General features: G+C 35.1%; 1 protein-coding gene across 8 annotated transcripts in view; it reads left to right on the top strand.

Moving 5' to 3' along the window:
* KCNT2 (potassium sodium-activated channel subfamily T member 2) overlaps positions 1 to 20,646 on the top strand; it is a 144,411-nt gene that overhangs the window by 90,095 nt on the left and 33,670 nt on the right. For all 8 annotated transcript variants that reach the window (XR_012661174.1, XM_075097210.1, XM_075097207.1 and 5 more), the window contains 8 exons: positions 1,205 to 1,313; positions 8,728 to 8,836; positions 11,620 to 11,676; positions 12,819 to 12,968; positions 14,109 to 14,338; positions 15,266 to 15,482; positions 16,814 to 16,919; positions 17,200 to 17,372. Coding sequence is in view for 7 of the 8 variants with exons in the window: in XM_075097210.1 (XP_074953311.1) it covers positions 1,205 to 1,313; positions 8,728 to 8,836; positions 11,620 to 11,676; positions 12,819 to 12,968; positions 14,109 to 14,338; positions 15,266 to 15,482; positions 16,814 to 16,919; positions 17,200 to 17,372 (1,151 nt within the window). In the remaining variant the exon portion in view is untranslated. The remainder of the gene's footprint in view (positions 1 to 1,204; positions 1,314 to 8,727; positions 8,837 to 11,619; positions 11,677 to 12,818; positions 12,969 to 14,108; positions 14,339 to 15,265; positions 15,483 to 16,813; positions 16,920 to 17,199; positions 17,373 to 20,646) is intronic.

Raw genomic sequence — 20,646 nt, 5'->3', positions numbered from 1 at the left:
CCTCTGCTGAACTCAGTCCAGCTTATACATGCCTTTGATGTATTGAGGGTCTGCAAACTGGATGCAGTGTCTAGATTCAGTTTAACTTGTGCTGAGCAGGGGAGGATAATCACTGCCCTCTGTCTACTCGCTGTGCTAAAACAGCCCAGGATGCTGTCAGCTGCCTCTGCTGCCAGGGCATGCTACCAGCCCATGCTCAGTTTGCTCTCAGACAGGACCCCCAGGTCTTTTCCAGCAGAGCTGCTGTCTAGCCAGTCAGCCCCCAGCCCGTGCCAATGCAGGTGGTTACTCAGCGCCAGAGACAGGAGTCTGCTTGTGCCCCTGCTGAATTTCACGAGGTTCTTGTCAGCCCCTTCCTCCATCTTATCTTAGTCCATCTCAATGGCAGTCCTGCCCTCAAGTGTTTTGACTGTTCCCTGCAGTTTGGTACATGCTGACTGTGCACTATTTTACCTCCTCCAAGTCATGGATAAAGATGTTTAACGGGACAGGTTCAGTGCAGATCCCTGCGACACTCCTCTTGGCCCCGGTCTCTGGGCAGAGTGCATGCCATTTACCACTGCCCTAAGACTCCAATCACCTATCCAGCACTTTACCCATATAGTTTTCCACTCATCCAGACTGTAATGACTGAACAGGGAAATGAGAATGCTGTCTGAGACACAGCATTCACGTGCCCAGAGGTGCAGCTCCCCGGATCATGTTTTTGTCTGAAGATGGGTGAAACTATTAATTTTTCTGCCATTGTTGGAGACCTCCCCCAGTCTTCACAACCTTTCAAAGATAAGAAAGCAACCATACGAGAACCATACAAGCACATTGGCCTGCTCTTTCCGCACCCATCTGATCCCATGGGCTCGTATGTGTTGAGTTCTCTGGAGCAATCCCTGCCTAGAATCATCCACTGCAGTTGATTCTCCTCCTGCTTGAAGCCTGCCTCAGAGACCTTGTTGGTGAACACAGAGTACCTCAGCCTTGTCTCTGCAGAATTACTGCATTGTCTGTGTATGTGTATAGGTATTTATGTATTTATATATATGTGATATACATAACATGTAATATTACTTATGTAACATGTACATTAACATCCACACCAGCTGGTGTTATATAGTCTTAAAAATGAGTTTTCTTCAAGTTCAAGTGTTTTTTCTAGTGTAACATGGTTATTTGTATTTCACTGTCATCACCTCATACTCTATTCTAGGATCATCAAACCATTTTAAGAGCTTGGGCAGTTAAAGACTTCGCTCCAAATTGTCCTTTGTATGTCCAGATACTGAAACCTGAGAATAAATTCCACATCAAGTTTGCAGGTAAGCATAAGATTTCAGCCATTTGAAACACTTGTTAGTATTTGGCAGTTTGTTTCACGAACACACAAGCAAAGTGAGATTCCCTAGGTGTTTTTACTGGTTAGAAGCGCATTAGGAGTGCAGTGTTGTAAAATAACATGGTCTGTATATATCCTATCAATAGTAAAATGTCATGCTTTATGTTAAAGTCTTATTTATAAGCACTTGTAAGGATTGTTACTTTCATGTTACATAATATACAGAGTAGAATTATTTGATATATAACACATTGTTACTCCTTAATTATAGATCTGGATAGGTTTCCAGCTTGCTGTATCCATGTCTTTAAATCATTTCTGTCTACTAAAGCATACTGTTACAAAAGGGTATATGAGAAGGTCTGCTCAGAAAAGGCCAAGTTTTATCCAGCAAAGAATTAAAAAAAAAAATCTGCCCATTGGAATGTTTGTGGTTTTTTTTCTCTAATTGGTACTAAAAACATTATCCTAATTACTTTCAAATATTTTGCAGAGACATGTAATTTAATTCTATATCCAGCAAAATATGTGTCTTAGAAACTATGACATAAAATGCAAAATGATATTAAGAAATTCGAACAAATCCTCTCTTATAAGAAGAAATGAGCAGCTGTAATGTGACAGACTGTTTCTCTGCACTATGTAGGTAGATCTCTCTTTGTCTGTAAACACACACATACATGTCTAGGTACACACAGAAATTTATATATGTATGTGCGAAAATACGCGAATACTTTTATAATGAACTCATTTTTCCCTACCTTAGGGAATATCTCTATGAAGTAGAAGCAAAGCTTTCCTTTTCAACTGTAATTTTGATAATTCATTTTTCTTGAGGGATATTCTAAGGAAGAAAAGATTGCTGATTCATGCAAAATTCAAAAAAACTCGATGGAAAAATATTAGTCTTCTCCATCATCCCAGAATGTGATGAAAAAGTCAATTCCAGTGCAAAACAATTCCAGAGAAACATTTAAAGCTGTAATTTTAAAACCTACTGAATTTACCACTAGGTCAGAAAAGAGGAAAAAAGCATCAATAGCAGTTCTGAAGTTATAGAAGTGTAATCTCGAAGTAAGAGATGGCACAGCAGGGAAGAACGCGCATGTTGTGTCAAGAACGATGGTGCTTTTTCATCTTCCCCTTAAAACCCCACAGCACAAACATAATCTCTTCTCCCCAGCCATGACAACTTTTCTTTATCGGTAACTGTGTTAATTTTTTGTTCCTAATTGTATTTTTAAAAGAGTTTAATTATTTTTAATGGCTTGTCTCTGTAGGAGCTTATATATAACTAGACTTGCAAAACAGAGGTAGTTTTTCATATCTGTTCTAAGTCTCAGATTGAGAATTCAGACCATATTTTTTTTTTTTTAAAAAAGCAAACAACAACAGAAAACCAACACCTCTTTTTGTAATATTTCCTTCAACTGAATTTAACCAGTCCAGTATCTTACTGGCTTCATTTATGTTCTGTAGTTCTTCCAGGGCTTGAGGAGACCTTACATATTTTGTGCCTCATTAGCCTGCTGTAATATTAATTACAGTAATACTGTATTGTAAGTCTAAATATTTATATAGCACCTTACATCCCAAAAGAATTTCACATGGATCATAGGGATCACTGCATTCATTTCCACACACTCTCTCTGCACAACAGTAAAAGCAGAGAATTACATGTCTTCCTTCAAGATGAATTTAATCTTACTCAAAGCACTGGACATTTTTAATGCAGTTTTATATTTGGCAGGGTTACAAACATGGTATAAACATGACCACTGGATGCTCACCTACTGCAAATGGCTGGGCCACTGATAGAGTCATGAGAACAACATTTGTTTGCATACATTCTCCTAAGAGGACTCTACTTTGGTTATTAATATCATCCAACTCAACATCTTTCTGAAAGATGTACCCAGCAGGGACTGCAGACTACAGCCCTGTCCAGAGTGCTTATGAATAAAGTTTGTCATAACAACATGGAATATTTTTCTAAGTGCTTTTCCTGTTATGATTCAGGACTGCTTTATTATTGCCTTAATGCAAAAGCTTCTTTTAAATTTGATATTCCTTTAAAAAAATTACTCCTTTCTTCTGGGGATTTCCCAAAACAATATTGTGCATGTTTATGAACCTGAAATATTCAGTAATAGGATTTCTTTATATTTTTTTCCTTCTTTATACACAGGTTTAGAGACTATAACTAAATTTAGAAAAAATACAACCAAAGAGTTCTGGAAAGTCCTCCTAACAAAAGTTTAACTTTTAACTACACTGAAAATTTATAAAACGCTAAAGCCCAGTTTCTCAGAAGCTTATATTAGGTTGACCAGTTTTCCTAGATTGCAGGAGACAGTCTTGAAATTTAGAACCTGACTGTGTTTTCCTGCAGAATAGCATCCTGGAGGCTTTCTGCCTTAGGCTTCAGAAACAGTATATAAGACAAGTAATTGTTATAATTTATTCCCACCTGGTAGACAAGACTTTTACAGTCTTCCTCTCTTTAATGAGAGTACGAGAACTTACTCTTGTCATCACAGCAAGATAACGGAGACACTTTGCATGGGGTAATGGGGCCTGTCAGAAAGGCAGGTTTCCTGTCTTTCCACCTGATGCCAGACACACACACTCTTGCGTCCTGCTTTTTCTCTGTTATTTTTTACAGTGGAGTTTAACTATTTTGTTTAAAATGGTAACTTATGCATATATTAACATGGTGGAAATATTTCTCTGTGCTTGAATGAGATTCTTCAGTGGAATCTGAAAAGCACAGGGCATAAGTGTTTGTCCCAGCAAACTCCTTTGCAAGGTCAAGGTGTGAACACTCTATAAATATACAGTGTCTCTAACATGACAGTTACCAGATGGACAACAAAACACTATCACTGTTGTTAACAGTCTTATGTCTTAAGCTGAAATGCTTTGATTACTCCTTAGTAATTTTCAATATTCAAATACCTTAACATGCCCAGTTCTTCTTTCAGTAATACATTTTTCTTCACTGGTAGTTACATATGGTTTTCTTAATCTTCCTGCTTTTCCTTCAAACACACAGGGCTACAAAAGGCCATGTACCTGTAATGCATGCATCTGGCATTATATTTCAGCACAAACATGAAAAAAGTGAAGATTGTCTACAACAGAGCAATATATTTATGCAATTCAGAGACTGGAGTAACTTGTGTATTTTCCAAGTTGAACTTACAACTTCTATATACAACTTCTATATACTTGCTAGAAAATAAATTACATGCATTTACCTTGACTATTCAGAAATTATGGATAACACAATTCCAGGGACTGGGGATACACTTTGCCATTCTTTGTTTATTCAAAATGCACCAATGAATTAGCACAGACTGGTGAAGTCTGACATTAAACCTTGATTTATTTTTATTATTTATTTTAATTTATTATTTTATTATTCAATAGGAACATAGTCCAGATTCACTGAAATAGCTATTGAATGCATCAGATGATTCATCTATCCAATTACAGATAAAAATAGTCTAGAGATAATGGATGGGCATTTTTCTCTATCTGGTCTGGTAGTGATCATGTTAACTTATCAAATTGACAAAAGTAAGGTTTCCCAGAATAACCGTGTCAGGTCTAGGACATTCTTCGCACAGGGCTGATGCTGCAGGCATAAATCAGTATTTTGAGTATGTTTTATCTTCAAGAGCATTACAGAAGTCATAACTCACTGCACTGCGTTACTACATCTATTTGAGACAGACTTAGCAACAAATTTTCTGTCAAAATATATTTTCAACAGAAACTGCAGGAAATTCTAAATGGAATAGTTCTTTACTATAAATACAATCAAAATACTTCTGTTTGTTAAACTGATTTGACATATTTAATATTCAGGATAAACTGCAGTTTCCTCTGCTGTTCCACTGCCACACTGAATGAGTAATTTGCTGATTCTAGTGCCTGCTGTCACAAGACCTGACAGATGTCCTAGACCTGAGGAGTGGGAGAGCTATCACCCAGCGTCCTCCCTACTCACTTTAGAAGACAAAGCATCAGATAAAGTTCTGTATAGCCCTCACTGCATCTCCACAATAAAGAGTCCTGAGCATAAATATAAAACACAGTAACATTATAGGCAAGCTGTAATCTGTCAAATAATTGGAGAAATGAGGAAGTTATTTTTGACCTGATCTATGTCTAATACAAGAACTTAACTCCAGCCAAGGGAAGAAACCCATCGTACCTCTCTTCATGATTCAAACGGCTACAATATTTCTAATCGTGGTAATTAGATCACTGAAAAATCTTTCACCTGGTGTTCTCAAAGTACATCTGAGAATTCAAAAGTTTCAAAATGCTTCTCAATTAGGTAGGGTATAATTTTCATCTACCCATTTTACAGATGCATAAGAAGTCACGAAGGGCATAAATAGCTCACGCAAGGTCAAAGTCTGCAATAGAAATGAAAATAGTCCCACGAGTCCCAGTTCCATGGCTCCTGATGCGAAAACACTCGACCACACAATGTGAATCTCTTACACATATGAGATTAAGATGGCTATTGTAGGACAACAATCTCTTTTTGCTGTAATAGTCTCTATTAACACAATAGTTTACATAAAATCCATCCAAAAAGTCCACCATATACATTGGAGAGTATAGAACATATGGAGAATTTAAGTCTGAGATACACATTTGCATTATGCCATCCATTATTTATTAATTTTCATTTATATATATTTAGGTCACCATGTACAATTTAGTTCAAGTACAAGATCTGAAATAAAAGATGATGGAATAATTTTCCTGTATATTTTTTCTTGCTCCTATTTTTAAAAGTATTGGCTATAATACAACAACATTCTAAACAAAAAATAAGTGGAGGTTGTTTGGCAAAATCCTATACAAATTCAAAAATATGGAGAATTCTCTTTCCTTCAATATCAGGAAGTCAATATTCACCTTCATAAATCTTTGCTATCTGCCCTAATGGTAATGGAATGCAGATATTCCATCCAAGCAATCAACTATGCCTTACTCTCTCAAAATCTCCAGTTTAAAATTACAATAGATTTATTAATGGCACATGGTCAACTAAAAGAACACATTTCTGTCTGACACATTTTCTGCAGGAAATATTTAATTGCTATAACTGAAATATATTTAGGGGAGGAAAAATCCCATTTTGTTCTATATTTGACAGTGTCTTTATATAACTAAATTCATTCTTTCCTTCCCTATGACATTTAAATAAGCCTTGATCTTCAGACAATGAGAGAATTAATTTCTCCTTCCAGTAGTCAGTGATTCTGTTACTGAAAATCCTCTAGAAATTTAAAAAAATGGAATATAGAGGGCATACTACAAAGTATGCCCTCAGTTTTGTTTTCAGTAAGTGGCACTCTTACAGCTATACTATAAATTCTGTCTGGAAAGTAGCTTAGAGAGGTAAGGTGGTTCTGAAGATTTCAATGATACATTAGTGCAGCTAGAAGTAGAGGTATGTAGACAGCTCAGATCTAGGTGGGAAGATTATTTGCTTACTTTTACTCAGTATTTTTCATATGGCTCATGTTTTGATCATCAGCTGTACTATTTGTATTATTCTTTCTCATCAGAAGCAAATTCTGCTCCCATTGAAAGTATTGTAGACTGAATCAAACACTAAATTCAGAAGACATTTACTTAGCATGCAATAAATGCCTTCATGACCTTAGAAAACCTTTATGACTTTAAGTCTCTACACTGACAAGAAGTTTAAGTTGAAAGTTTTGTGCTTATCCCTTCTTATGTCGGTTTCAATACTGTCACTGGTATACGTGAATGACATTAAAGAGTAATTTCTATTTCCTTTTCATTCCGTCACCAGCTCTAGAGAGAGCATTTAACTGTGAACTGAGTTTTAAGGACTAGCCATCCAAGTTGAATAATAATTCATACAATACTGAAAGCATGTGCAGAAGATTTAGCAGTTTTAAGTATAAGCCAGATACTAGCTATAATGCCTCTCTGTTGCTTTCTCTTCTCCCCTCCCCTTCCCTAAATTCCATTAAAAGATAGCAAAAAATAGGTATGTCTATAGTACTGTCCATCACGACAAGTACTAATGTGCAGACATGCTTTCTTTTAAGGACGATGTTGCGGTTTAACCTGTCCCGCAGCTAAACACCATGCAGCGGCTCACTCACCACCCTGCCCCCCTCCACCGTGGGATGGGGGAGAGAATCGGAAGGGCAAAAGTAAGAAAACTTGTGGGTTGAGATAAGAACAGTTTAATAATTTAATACTACTACTAATAATAATAATTATAATGGTGTAATGAAAAGGAAAACAATGAAAGAGAGAGAAACAAAACTAAGGAAAAACAAGTGATGCAACCGCTCACCACCTGCCAAACAATGTCCAGCCAGTCCCCGAGCAGCGATGGCTGCCCCCGGCCAACTCCCCACAATTTGTGTACTGGGCATGACGTCATATGGTATGGAATATCCCTTTGGCCAGTTTGGATCAGCTCTCTTGGCTGCGCCCCCTCCCCTCCCGGCTTCTTGTGCACCCAGCAGAGCGTGGGAAGCTGGAAAAGTCCTTGACTAGCATAAGCACTACCCAGCAACAGTTAAAAGCATCAGTGTGTAATCAATGTTATTCTTATATTAAATGCAAAACGCAGCACTATACCAGCTACAGTGAAGAAAATTAACTGTATCCCAGTTGAAACCAGGACGAACAAGATACAATTTTGTGATTACAAAAGCCACGCAAGGACCGGGGTAAAAAGAATGCAAAGTTGTAAAAAACTGGAAAAGAAAAAACAAGCACCCCCTTGCCTAGACTGAAAGGAGGCAGCAGCTGTTAGCAGTTCCTGGGAGATATATCAGTCAATCTACATCACATACTGAAGTGCAGTACAAAATCCCAGAGCCACTGCCAAATAACCAGTCTGGAAGCCAGTACAGCCTAATTGATCAGCACTCCTCCACTGCAGTATCCTAGGTATGCTATTTCTTGAATACAAAATTATATCTCTGGACAACACTTGATGTCTCTATACCAGTTTATGCAAAACTGCAGAAGGTGCAAAAGATACAAACTAGACTATGCTATGTGACTTACTCATACAGCTAGCACAGCAAGATAATGGAAGTGGGATTCACAGAGCCACTGCACCCTCTCCCTGTGTAGCTGCAGGACAGAAAGTATGAACTGGATGCAAAATTAACTCTGCCTGTGCAATCTGACAAAGAGCATTTGTTGGGCAAATCATACGTGGCTGCTCTACAGGCTCAAGTGGAAGATGAAAATCTGGAGGCAAATTTTGATTGTCCTTATCTTCACCGTTTTCCTAGTCAAAGAAAGGAAGTGGTAATTCCTTTCAATGGGAAGTATTTTTGTAAAACAGTTTATATATTTTTTTTCTACAGATCATGTTGTGTGTGAAGAGGAATTCAAATATGCAATGCTAGCTTTAAATTGTATATGCCCAGCTACCTCTACATTAATCACACTGCTGGTTCATACATCTAGGGGACAGTAAGTATGTACTCCCATTTAAAAAAAAAAAAAAAGCCAAAAAACCCAACAAGCCTTTGTAAAAGTTATAACTGATATTCTTTGGAAAATAGCTCACCCTGAACTCCCAGACAACTATGATTTTTAAAAAGAAATTGGAACTTTCTGCACATAAAAAGCATCAAGAAGTTTTACTCAAGATATTATCATTTCAAACAGAAACACCCCCCCGCCAATACTTAACAATTTGTTGCATGCTGTTATGCCTCTTCCACAACAGAGGATATGAAAAATTTCTATTTCCAATTTATCAGATTGAATCGTGGATCTATCACATAGTTCTACTTAAGAGCACCAACAAGACCCAAGAATACCTACTTTTTAATATGTTCATTTGAAGGTCTATTTTGGTAGTAAGTAACCAAGTCAAGCATTCAAAATTAGGAAATTAAGACAAAGCTATCCTCTTGCTAGACTGCTCCAATTCTATTAAAAAACCCTACCGTGCTGTTGAAAACATTAAGTAATGATGTACTTGAGCTTACTTTTTGCTCATAAGTGTTAGGTTGGCCGTGTTTAATCTGGAAGTTTTGTTATGTTGAACATTTATTTAAGATGATCTTTAACAACTAGAGATTTAACCATTGACTTTTATCAAGTATGTGTTTCTTGAATGTAATATTATAAATTCAAAGGACAGTTATCACACATAATTAAAAAAATAATATGAAATATTTAAATATGTGAAAATAATGTCTTTCCTGAATTTCCACTTCAATGTCCCAATTTTATCAACCTTGTACTTACTATACTTTTTTATTCACAATTTTTTTTGAGCAGTACCATAATTGATTTAGACACTTGCTAACTAAAATAAACTCGTAGCTAGATACAGGTATAAATCTGCTCTTTAGAAGTATTATACTTAAGTCAATAAATTTATTTTCAAACTTTCTTATTGAATATACATTAATGTTGAAGAGGAAAAATTTCTTTTAAACTTACATTCTTCATAAACATCTGAGATCTGCACTGACTCTGGAGTGTTTGAACAGTGTTGGTAAAGCAAATGATTCTGCACTTCATTGTCTTCAGGGGGAAATCTGTTTTCAAAATAGGTGTCAGTTTTGAGCTTCATCTACAGGTTATTATTGTATTGCAGACATAAAACTGATTTGACAAATTTATAAATCAGAATAATTGTTTTTGCTTTTCTAGTTATCTTCTAATGTTGAACAACAGGTAAATCAACTGCTAACTGTTGAAATAGGCTAAATTACCTTTATGCATACGAAAGAGGAAGTCAGATGAACATTTGAGTGTGGCTAAGCATAAGTAAAAAGATTAAGTGAAAATAGATTAAACTATAAATAAAAGTTTTAACTATACACACATTTATACCCAAAATGAATACTAAATTAGAACTAATTAAAGGTATCTATTAAATAGACTTCCAATGCTAACAAAGAACTGCTTTCCTTTACCTCATTTCCTGTTTCGTTATCCTTTTGTTATCCTGGTTATTATGAGCACCTGATTTAAACTTTATTTAGGACTTAAGTTTTAAATCCCTGTCAGTATTGACTTCCTTATATAAAAAGAACAGACTTGGATTATGGGGAGACTACAATGAATAAACTTCTTCCAACCGTGGGTAATCTTTAAAATCTATTCAAAGTTGTTGGGAAGACTTTCTTGATAATTAGTTCATGTTTCCCTTCACAGAAGCCCTATGTCTGTTGACTCACAAGTTTAGTAACTTCAGTACAGTGACTAGGAATGTTTGTTCAAGTTGCTATCAGGGATAACCAAATTCAAGTGACTACCTATGTCTTTCTATTCCACAAGAAATGGGTCTTTTTACACAGTATTCAGGTGCATGTAACCAGAGGAGATTTTCAAGGAACTGACCAGAACATTTCTTACTTTGTCATTTCCCTAGTGAAAAGTCATTCATTAAGGGAAAATATGACGACTCTCAAATTCCAGCTTCTTAATATTTGTTAATTTAGTGAAGTTATGATCTTAACCTAAGTGACTTATATTTTAAGGGAATTAAACAGTTCATTGACAGTTCATAGATAAAACATTGTCCCAGCTGTTCCTTGTACTCTTAAAAATGAACAGTAATAACAAGGAAGAGTAATAAATAGGAATGAACTTACTCCACAGGGAATCGACTTACTATATTTATTCAGAAATAGTGTGACACTGTTAATAGTTCAAGTTCATTTCTGATAATCATTAAGATAAGCACACCAGGAAATTACTGGAAATTTAAGGCAATACATAGCAGCAGAACACAAGAAAAATTATTATTCTCTATTATTCTAATTAGAATGATAATACAATAAACAGTGAACAAAAAGAAACACATGTACGTAAATTAAAACCACCTTATCTTCTGGTGTTAATATATAAGGAGTCTGGAGAAAATGTACATTTTCTAAGCAGCATTGGCCAGATCAACTTACTATTAAAATTAAGGGGAAGTTTGCTGCTGTTTGTGTCAATTGGCTTTGGTCTTTAATGCTACTTTTCAGATGAAACAAACTAGATGTAAATAACCCCATTGTCTTTTCAGCTGTTTATGGAAATCAGTCTCGGGCTGTAAGACACCAAAGTTCTACCTTGAATCATATTTATAATTTCATTACTGATCTTAATTATTAATCTTAATATTTTTCTTTAAATGTTATCTAATTATCTAACCTAGTAATAGAAGTTTATTAGGGCTTGTATTATGATACAACATATTGGAAGAAAATAGCCTTTCTGACTTGAACTTAATGTGATCTTTACAGAACAGCCCCATGGGAAGCTTTTAGACAGCTAACTGGAACCAAGCAGACTTTAAACAGGTGAACGTTTTATTTTAGGGGGAAATGTGAAATATGGAAAAATTTTTGTCTGTAATTACATTTCTAGTTCTGCTATTCTACACCTAGTGCACTGTTTGTTAATACTGTTGCAATAAAAACGGTCTACTTATTTCCATCTTGAACAAAATGTTTCTATGCTGAGGGGGAGGAGAATAGTAAATTGAAGAAAAACAGGAATTGTGTTAAGATATTGAAAAATGTATAAATGAGCACAAAGGAGCATATCCCAGTATCCTGAGATCTTAGCTCCAAGCGACAAAACGCAGAGCGCACCCGTCAGTTTTATTATGTCCTATCTGATATATATATTTGTGTGTGTTTACATATATGTGCATGCATCCATCATATGCAGTAAAACTCATGCAGACAGAACCTGGTTCCACGTGAAACTTATTGAAGTAGGAAGTTGACAGAAGCCCCAATTCTGCAAGTTTTGGTGTTAGCTGAGGTTTGGAATATTTCCACTAACGGTGCATTTGGATAAAGAATATTAGCTGCATATAGTAAAGGATGATATGCCTAATATGGTTAAAGTAATAAGTTATTTTCTTGCACCAGAGAAAAGGTGTATACTTGTCAGAGTATACAAGGCACAGTAACTAAAAATGCCCGTAGTGTAAATGCTGAAGATAACCAATAAGCAAACGCAGAAAAACACTCTTCCTTAGAGACAAAGTGACCAAAGCTAAATGGGTGTCTCCTACAAAATTATTTTTAATGATTACTTACGTACTTCAAACAGGAACCAGACAATCTGCTATGGAGCATCTGAAGAAACTGTCTTTATGGATAGGATGAGCGTGCTGTTGGTTTCACCTGTCATCTTTAAATTGCGGTGAATTTACTTAGGTGTGAATTCAAAGTAATTCAGCCATATCTCTCCTGATATTAAAGTACATAATCTTATATGCTTATTACTTAGCAGAAAATGCACTTTAATTCATTAAAATAATCTCTGTATTTACAGTATTACCAAGTTTTAATCTCAAATATATCTTTCAGATTAGCCTATGGGACCACTTAATAAATATTTGTAGTTTCCATTGCCATGAAACATTGTTCTGATCAATAAGAATTTTACATTAAGTTTTAAATTATCTCTTTATCCGTACATGTTTCAGGGAGAGTCAGCAATCACCGGAACAATGGCAGAAAATGTACGGCAGATGCTCTGGTAATGAAGTGTATCATATTAACCTGGAAGAAAGCACATTTTTTGCTGAGTATGAGGGGAAAAGCTTCACATATGCTTCTTTCCATGCACATAAAAGGTACGTTTATTTTCCTATCAACAATTAAAAGTTCAAACAAATAATTATTTGTTTTGTGTGCAATGTAGCTCTGCATTCAAAGGTGCAGTATTACACATCACTTTGTTTCTGGGTTTACATATCTGGCTACTACTATATTTCATGGATATTCTTCTGCAAGTTACAGCTGGTCAGGTAAAAACTCACGTTGGTTCTGTATAGGCCAGCCTGGTCTGAGAGAACAGAATATAAAGGTTATATAGGATAAGCCTGACAACCAGAGAAAAAAAAAAAGTACCTTAGAGAGGTTATATGAGAATGCGAGTCCCTTTCCCTGTCCAAAACACTCTAGAAATGGGTGGGTGGAAGGGTGTTGGTGTATTTCTTTTTAAATTTATTTAGGTGTCAGCTGGAAATCTGGCTTCCTTTGTGGCGTGTTCATTTTATCCAAAATGTTCAGTTTAAAGGTGGTACATGGTACATTCTGGTGATTGTTCAAAATAAAACCAAATTTTTTTTTCTGTTAGATGCTATATATATATCTTCTTTAGGTTCCAGATCATGCATCACTTCTTCAGTGCTGCTACGTGAGGTGAACATACAAACTGAACACAAATCACTTCTATTTGTATATATTGAACAAAATGAACATACATCAAACCCTGAACACAGTTTATTCTCATACTTAATAAATGAAAGATGTTTTTTGCTTTAATTCCTTATTTTTTGGCTCTAATCAAATACATTTCTAATTCTCAAAATGGTTTCCATTACGTTCAATTGTTTCATTATTCATACAAGGAGAATACTTTTTCATATTATATATCCATTATATATCCATTCTTCTACTAATATTTTCCCAGAAGGGACAATTCATCTGATAGAAAAAAAATCAACTGGAACAGCATTAGAAGAATATAATGGGGATTAAGAAGGCTGGATTCAAACACCTAGGGGTTCATGAGCTCATAAAAACTGCTTGATCAGAAGTAGCCTATTTAGGAGATAACATTTGTCAAACATATTTGTCAACCAAAAATCTGGAAGTGTTCATAATCTGCACAATATAAAAAAAATACTGGAGGTTCATTTTTGATAGTGGAAATTCTGGTATATAAAGGACTATGCAAAATGAACTATGCCTTTCCTTTTCTAATTAAGGTTTGGAGTCTGTCTGATTGGTGTTAGAAAGGAAGATAACAAAAACATTTTGCTGAATCCAGGTCCTCGATATATCATGAGTTCTACAGACATATGCTTTTATATAAATATCACCAAAGAAGAGAATTCTGCTTTTAAGAAGCAAGAAAAGCACAGAAAAAAACATGAAGCAAAATTATCTTATCATGGAACTTCTAGGTTACCTGTACACAGTATAATAGCCAGCATGGGTAAGTAAAAACAAAAAAAACCAAAACCCCACCAAAACCCAAATAAAACACAAACAAAAAATCCACACAAAACAAAAAAACAAAACCAAAAATACCCCAACACAAAAAAGCCTCACACCATATTCTTATTCAATGAATAGTACAGTTTAAAGCTTTTAATAGTGTATCCTTAAAAATTATAATTTAAATATATAACAAATTATAATACTGTGTGGAAAGAAAAAAAATATTAAACACTTGCCCTTGTATTTAACACACACACAAAAAAAAAATCACACACACACCCCCCACCCCCCCACCCCCCCACCCCACCCCCCCACCCCCCCCCCACCCCCCCCCCCCCCCCACCCCCCCCCACCCCCCACCCCCCCCGAAAAAAAAAAACAACAAACACAACAAACAAAAACCCACAACAAACAACCCCAACATAGTTTAGTTATGTTTTTCTTTTACTTGACAATATGGAATTAAACCTCTTAAGACTGCTGTATAAAAAAGTAATAATAAAATGCATGCAAAACAAAATAATTAAGAAAATCACATGGGTAATTCCTTTGTCATTTATAACTGGTAGTTTGCAATAAGTTTTCATAAGCTTCTTTAATTAAAAAAATGCCCTTGCTTAATAAAAACTTACAGGTTCTTGATACATATATAAAGAGAGAGGTTAATTATATAAGGTACGATTTTTAAAAGGTAGTTAACAAGAAAAATTGATAGTAATGGTCAGAAAATGTGCTACTTTGCAGGAAAAGACTTCCTCAGGTATAGTTTAAATATTTGTTATATTTTAATGTAATAAACACAATCAATATAGTATTCCTTTCAGTCTTTGGCTATATACTCGGGTAATCCCCACTAAGTATGGGAATATCATTCAAATGTTTTGACAACCACACTGAGAAAATGCTTTCAACGCTACTTCAGGGACAGTGGCTATGGATTTACAAGATACAGGATGCCGAACATCCAGCGGACCTACGCTAGCTCTTCCTTCAGAGGGAGGTAAAGAGGGCAGAAGACCCAGTATAGCACCTGTTTTGGAGGTTGCAGACTCATCCTCACTTCAGACATGTGACCTGCTAAGTGACCAGTCAGAAGATGAAACTACCCCATCAGATGATGAAGTCTCTGCAGGCTTAGAGTATGTATACTAAATATAAAATAAACAACAATTTGAAAAGCTGATATTATGTAAATGACATGGATGATTTTTGACATACATCAATCCAAGCAGTTGTAACGTGTGAGACTATAAAGGCCAATTATGAAAGTATTCCCTTTTATGGAATGCTATTTTCTGTTAGCAGAATGCCATTATAGCTATTTTGAAATAAGAAAACCAAAGCAGATTAACTCCTCCATTTGCTGGAGATTTTCTATACTCCGTTAGAGATCTAGTTGTGCATTGCAATTTTTTATAGCATTTTTATGACCATTTCTCTTACATTCTCTAGTAATAAAGACAGGACTCAACTAATTTGTAAACAGATAAGTATTTCTGTCCTGAGAATGCGATGATAATCAGATCATTCAACAGGGTTGTTGAACGCTGGGCCTAGGTGTCTGACTTCAAAATGTAGGAATAACAAAAAAGCAGTATGAGTCAAAATTATTACATCTAATTTAAAATGCTTGTTAGCATGTTACTGAAAGTAATGTTGCATTACTCAGATAAAAACAGAAGATTCAATCCTGTAACTGCCATGCAGATAAGCAATTATGTTTATTGGGATTACTGACAGAGGTATTAAAACTGAAATACACAATTAAGGCAGTGGCTCACCTAGCATAGTTTCCCATCTCCAACAGAGGCAAGCATGAGAAGCCCCAGGGAAGATCATAAAGCATCAATGAAAAAAATAATAGAACACGTCATCTTAAATTTGCAGACGGAAATACAAGTATTTGAAAGGCCTCTTATTAAAATCTAAGGCCAGTTAGAAAATTCATCTCATCTGCAAGAGGATTTGCCATTTAAAATCTATTCCAATCATGTGGAAAGTACATTATTAAAGCAAGAAGGTAGTAATGACCTCACTCATTCTTGATAAGTGTTTGAAAGAAAAGTGGAGAAGGAAGAGCAGAAGTACGACAATTATTTCTATTTTCTTTTCTTCCTTTTTCCTTCCTTAGATGTTTCCAGTACATGTGTTCAAAACACTAGGACAGCACACTATGATACGTCAGCCCATTTCCAAAGATGCCTATACAAAAAAAAAGACAAACCCCAAGAAAAATTCCTCCAATACACAAAAGCATGCTAGCTATCACTAAATTGTATCAAATTGGTTGAAGCTACAGAATATTTTCCTTTGATCCTTATTAAACATAGTTCATTTTGTGTACTTGAGTCTGCTAGGCTACAGATAACGGCAAAACTTAGACATAGGTATAAACATCCCATAAAATAGTTGTACAGATAACTGTGTTTCTTTAATTTGCTATACTAAAAAAATGTTTGTTTTATTCTAGGTATGCCAAAGGCTATCCTCCTTACTCTCCATATATTGGAAGCTCTCCCACATTCTGTCATCTTCTGCATGAAAAAGTACCATTCTGTTGTCTAAGACTAGATAAGGTAAAGGGAGTTTCTGTGACTGGTTACAACTGCATTCTCATTTGTCTCTTGCATCTGAACAGAATTAAATTCTGCTTGCTGCTCAGAAATGAGGTTTGCTCAGCACTCACTAAGCTGTAGTATGTTTTCTCATCCTTTTCATCACCAAGCATTTGTTTATGTCTGAACAGGTCTATATCAGGTCATCTGATACAATTTTCTGTGTCTAATGGTAAAACCCTTTAATGGGCTAAATCGCTTTATTCATATCCACTGAGCTTGTTTCCTGTTTTGATTATAGGGATGCCAACATAACTACTATGAAGACGCCAAAGCCTATGGATTCAAAAATAAATTGATTATAGTTGCAGCAGAAACTGCTGGAAATGGCTTATATAACTTCATTGTTCCACTCAGAGCTTATTACCGGCCAAAGAAAGAACTAAATCCCATTGTATTACTTCTGGATAACCCGTAAGTAGATTTTTTTTTTTTTTAATACATTTTAAACTAATTTTACCATTACTTCAATAGATGATCACTCTTCACACATGGCCAACTTAAAATCAAAAACATTATGGCGCATTTATCTTTGAGAAAAGTTGGTGACAAAAATAATACCCCATGTTCACTTTCATATATAAAATTGACTTTTTACTGTCTGTAAATGACCATAATGAATTTAAATGTCCTTATTCCTCACAGCCGATGTTGCAGCTAAGCATTTCTTAAAAATACCCAAATAATGTGAATATTACTGCAGTAACTTCATAACCACTGTAAAAAACAAACTGTGTAACAGTTTCACAGCACTTCAGATGATGCTAACCTACTTAACACAAGGCACTTAGTGGCCTGGACCAGTTAGGAATATTTTTAATAATATTAACATCCAAGATAAACAAGTTCTTTAACCCCGTAGGACACCCACACCTACATACTTTGTCTACTATTATATGAAGTCATGGAATAAAATTAAACCCTGCAATATAGTTGTTACTACCGTATCTGTCTGGAGATTGATGGAATTCATGGCCTTTCTTGCACCAGATATTCAAAATTGATACTGTTCAAGTACTTAAAATCACAATTTGGAAGACACAGTAATGGAGGTCAGCCACATACAGAAAATTAGGTCAAACTTGACTCAAAGAAATGACAGCAGGAGAAATTCCTTATAGGTTCTGATTCTGGGCTGACACTTCCCTTTGAATACATATGTTCTAGTTTAAGTGATTTATTATACAAAGACGTGCTGTGAAGTGTCCCACTTTTGCCTCAGACAGCTCTTGGTGAAGCTGTATACACCCGTGTTTGCAAAACAGAAGCTTTTTTAATGTACATATTATGGCATAAAGTGAATTACACAAATTGGCAAAAGCCTAAATTAGGCTAAAGGACTTCTGATTTTACTTTCTTAGGGTTAAAGATGTGAGCATACTGTGCCCTCTAGTGCTTGTTCTCTTTTCCAGCACAGTGGCTGAGCTTACGTACTTCAGTAATATTGTGACATTTACAGCTAAACCCACTTTTTATTAGCATAAAGTAAAAGCTATGGTTGCTAATTAAACTAATACCCTTAGTGTTGTCTCTCTCTATACAGCCTTTGCAGTGACTCATCTGAAAGGCCAGCATGGGACTGCAGAAGCTAGCTGAAAAGCCAGCACGGTTTTTCATACATGTGTGAGATGGAATTCAGGCTACCATTCAAGTCAATTGGAATTTTGGGATTTACTTCATTTGACTTAGGAATTCAGCCACCTTCGATTAACATATCTATACCTTATTGTTATATTCCTATTTTCTTTATTTATCAAGGCAATTTATTACAGTATGCTTATTCTGATATCTACACATCATGTGTTTTAAGATTTCTGCTGCTTCTTGGTATGTAAGAAGAAACACAGTAAAATTTATGATTAAAAGAAACAATGCAATAAAATACAGTATCTTAGTTTTCACATTCCTTTTTTAAAATAAGGTTTTACCTAAGATTGGTCATTGACTTGAATGGAGCTGTTGGCACAAAAATCAAATAATGATTGGGTTTCTACTTCACATTTTAATTGAGAATTCTTACTGCTTATTTTAAGTACTCCTATTCTTATATTTGGAATTTTACCGTGCCATAAAATTTCTGATTTAAGAGGTGCATATATTAATAAGCATGTTCATTCTGATCATTCTTTTATGATCACAGCAAACTGTTGATTCACAGCTTTCTGCAAACCTATTGCCTGTTTAAAGTGATAATACACTGCCAAAGTTTAAAAAAGGTTTTGGGGTTTTCGTTTTTGTTTTCTTTTTTGTTTGTTTCTTCATTTTTTTTTAAAAGCTACCAGTTTATTGAAATATTTTAGAAGAGATGCTGCTGTTGTGATATTGTGTTTCCTTTTGTAATCCCATCTGCTGCTTAGGCCAGATATGCATTTTCTGGATGCAATCTGTTGGTTTCCAATGGTTTACTACATGGTGGGCTCTATCGACAAGTAGGTGAAATAACTGTTAGAAACCTTAACATTGTAGTGCTCAGTGGTTTGTTGTGTGTATCGTCATTGCATGTTTAAGTGTGTGTTGTATTTGAAGATTATCATTTTGCATGCATGGTTTGTGTCTGTGTGCTATAATTTGGGATTTTAAATTTCTGACTTACAAAGGATATCATTAGTGAAAAGTATGACAGGAAATATGGGTTAATATCTTCAAAAACATAAGATAAACACTTATTTAGATGGATTAATATGTTTCTATAAATTGCCAGGTTTAGCCCTGATTCTAGTGTCATTCTATACTTAGTTATAATTGGTTTGGTTTTACTGACTAGGGTTTTGTAAAGATAGGTATGGAATGTAGACAGTACTAATACTGATAGTCTTGAATGTGTCCAACAGTCTTCACCTTCCACTACTTAAAATATCACCTATTCCTACATTTCTGTCTTCATCTCTGCTAATACATTTTTGCATATCTGGGTTTAGCAGCATAGATTCAATGTAAAAATCAGGCAGAAACAAGAGAAGAGCAAGGGCTAATCAGCGTCTTAGTAAACTCCTGTGTGTAGAGTGTCAATTTAAAGAATAAAATGGTTTGTTTCACTACATAGCTAATTTTGAGCTGGGGCTACAAGCCAATAATACTCATTCCTCAGGTAGAAATAAAAACAAAACAAAAAACCAAACCCACCCCCCAAAAAAACCAAAACAACTTATTTCCTGCCCTGAATTAACAGAATTCAGATTCAAAGTTTCTCCATCTCAACCTGTTGCAACAAGGGCTTTAAAACTACTTATAGCAGTGACATAGTTACAGATTTACCTTGGTGATATAGTCATTGTGAGATTTGCAAAGAACCTACAGAAATTGTTTTCACTTTCTACATATCTTTCTCTAAACAACAAAAATAAAGTGTCTCAGGTTGTTCACATCATCTACTTTAACTCTGTATTCAAAAACAATTATAGAAAGAATTCATACCAGCAGAATAATTGACTCGAAGTATCCAAAGTAACTGATAACCCAAAAATGTTAACCTGTTTTTAATAACATGGAAATTTAAACTTTCATTAAATTTTCTGAGTTTATTTCAAAAAGGTAAACACTAAATCCCTCCCTAAAAGTGTTTTGCTGTACATAAATGAATATAAGACATAAATGTAGCATATAGTCTTTGAAATAAGTGTTTATATAGAATTCTACAGTTTAGAGTTCTAGCATGAACTTCTGCATCTTTCCTGACAATACAATTGCT

This window comes from Phalacrocorax aristotelis, chromosome 6 (assembly GCF_949628215.1).
Source record: "Phalacrocorax aristotelis chromosome 6, bGulAri2.1, whole genome shotgun sequence".
Classification (NCBI taxonomy): Eukaryota; Metazoa; Chordata; class Aves; order Suliformes; family Phalacrocoracidae; genus Phalacrocorax; species Phalacrocorax aristotelis.
Note: the sequence above shows the minus strand (reverse complement) of the source record. Positions and strands in the feature narration are given on the sequence as shown.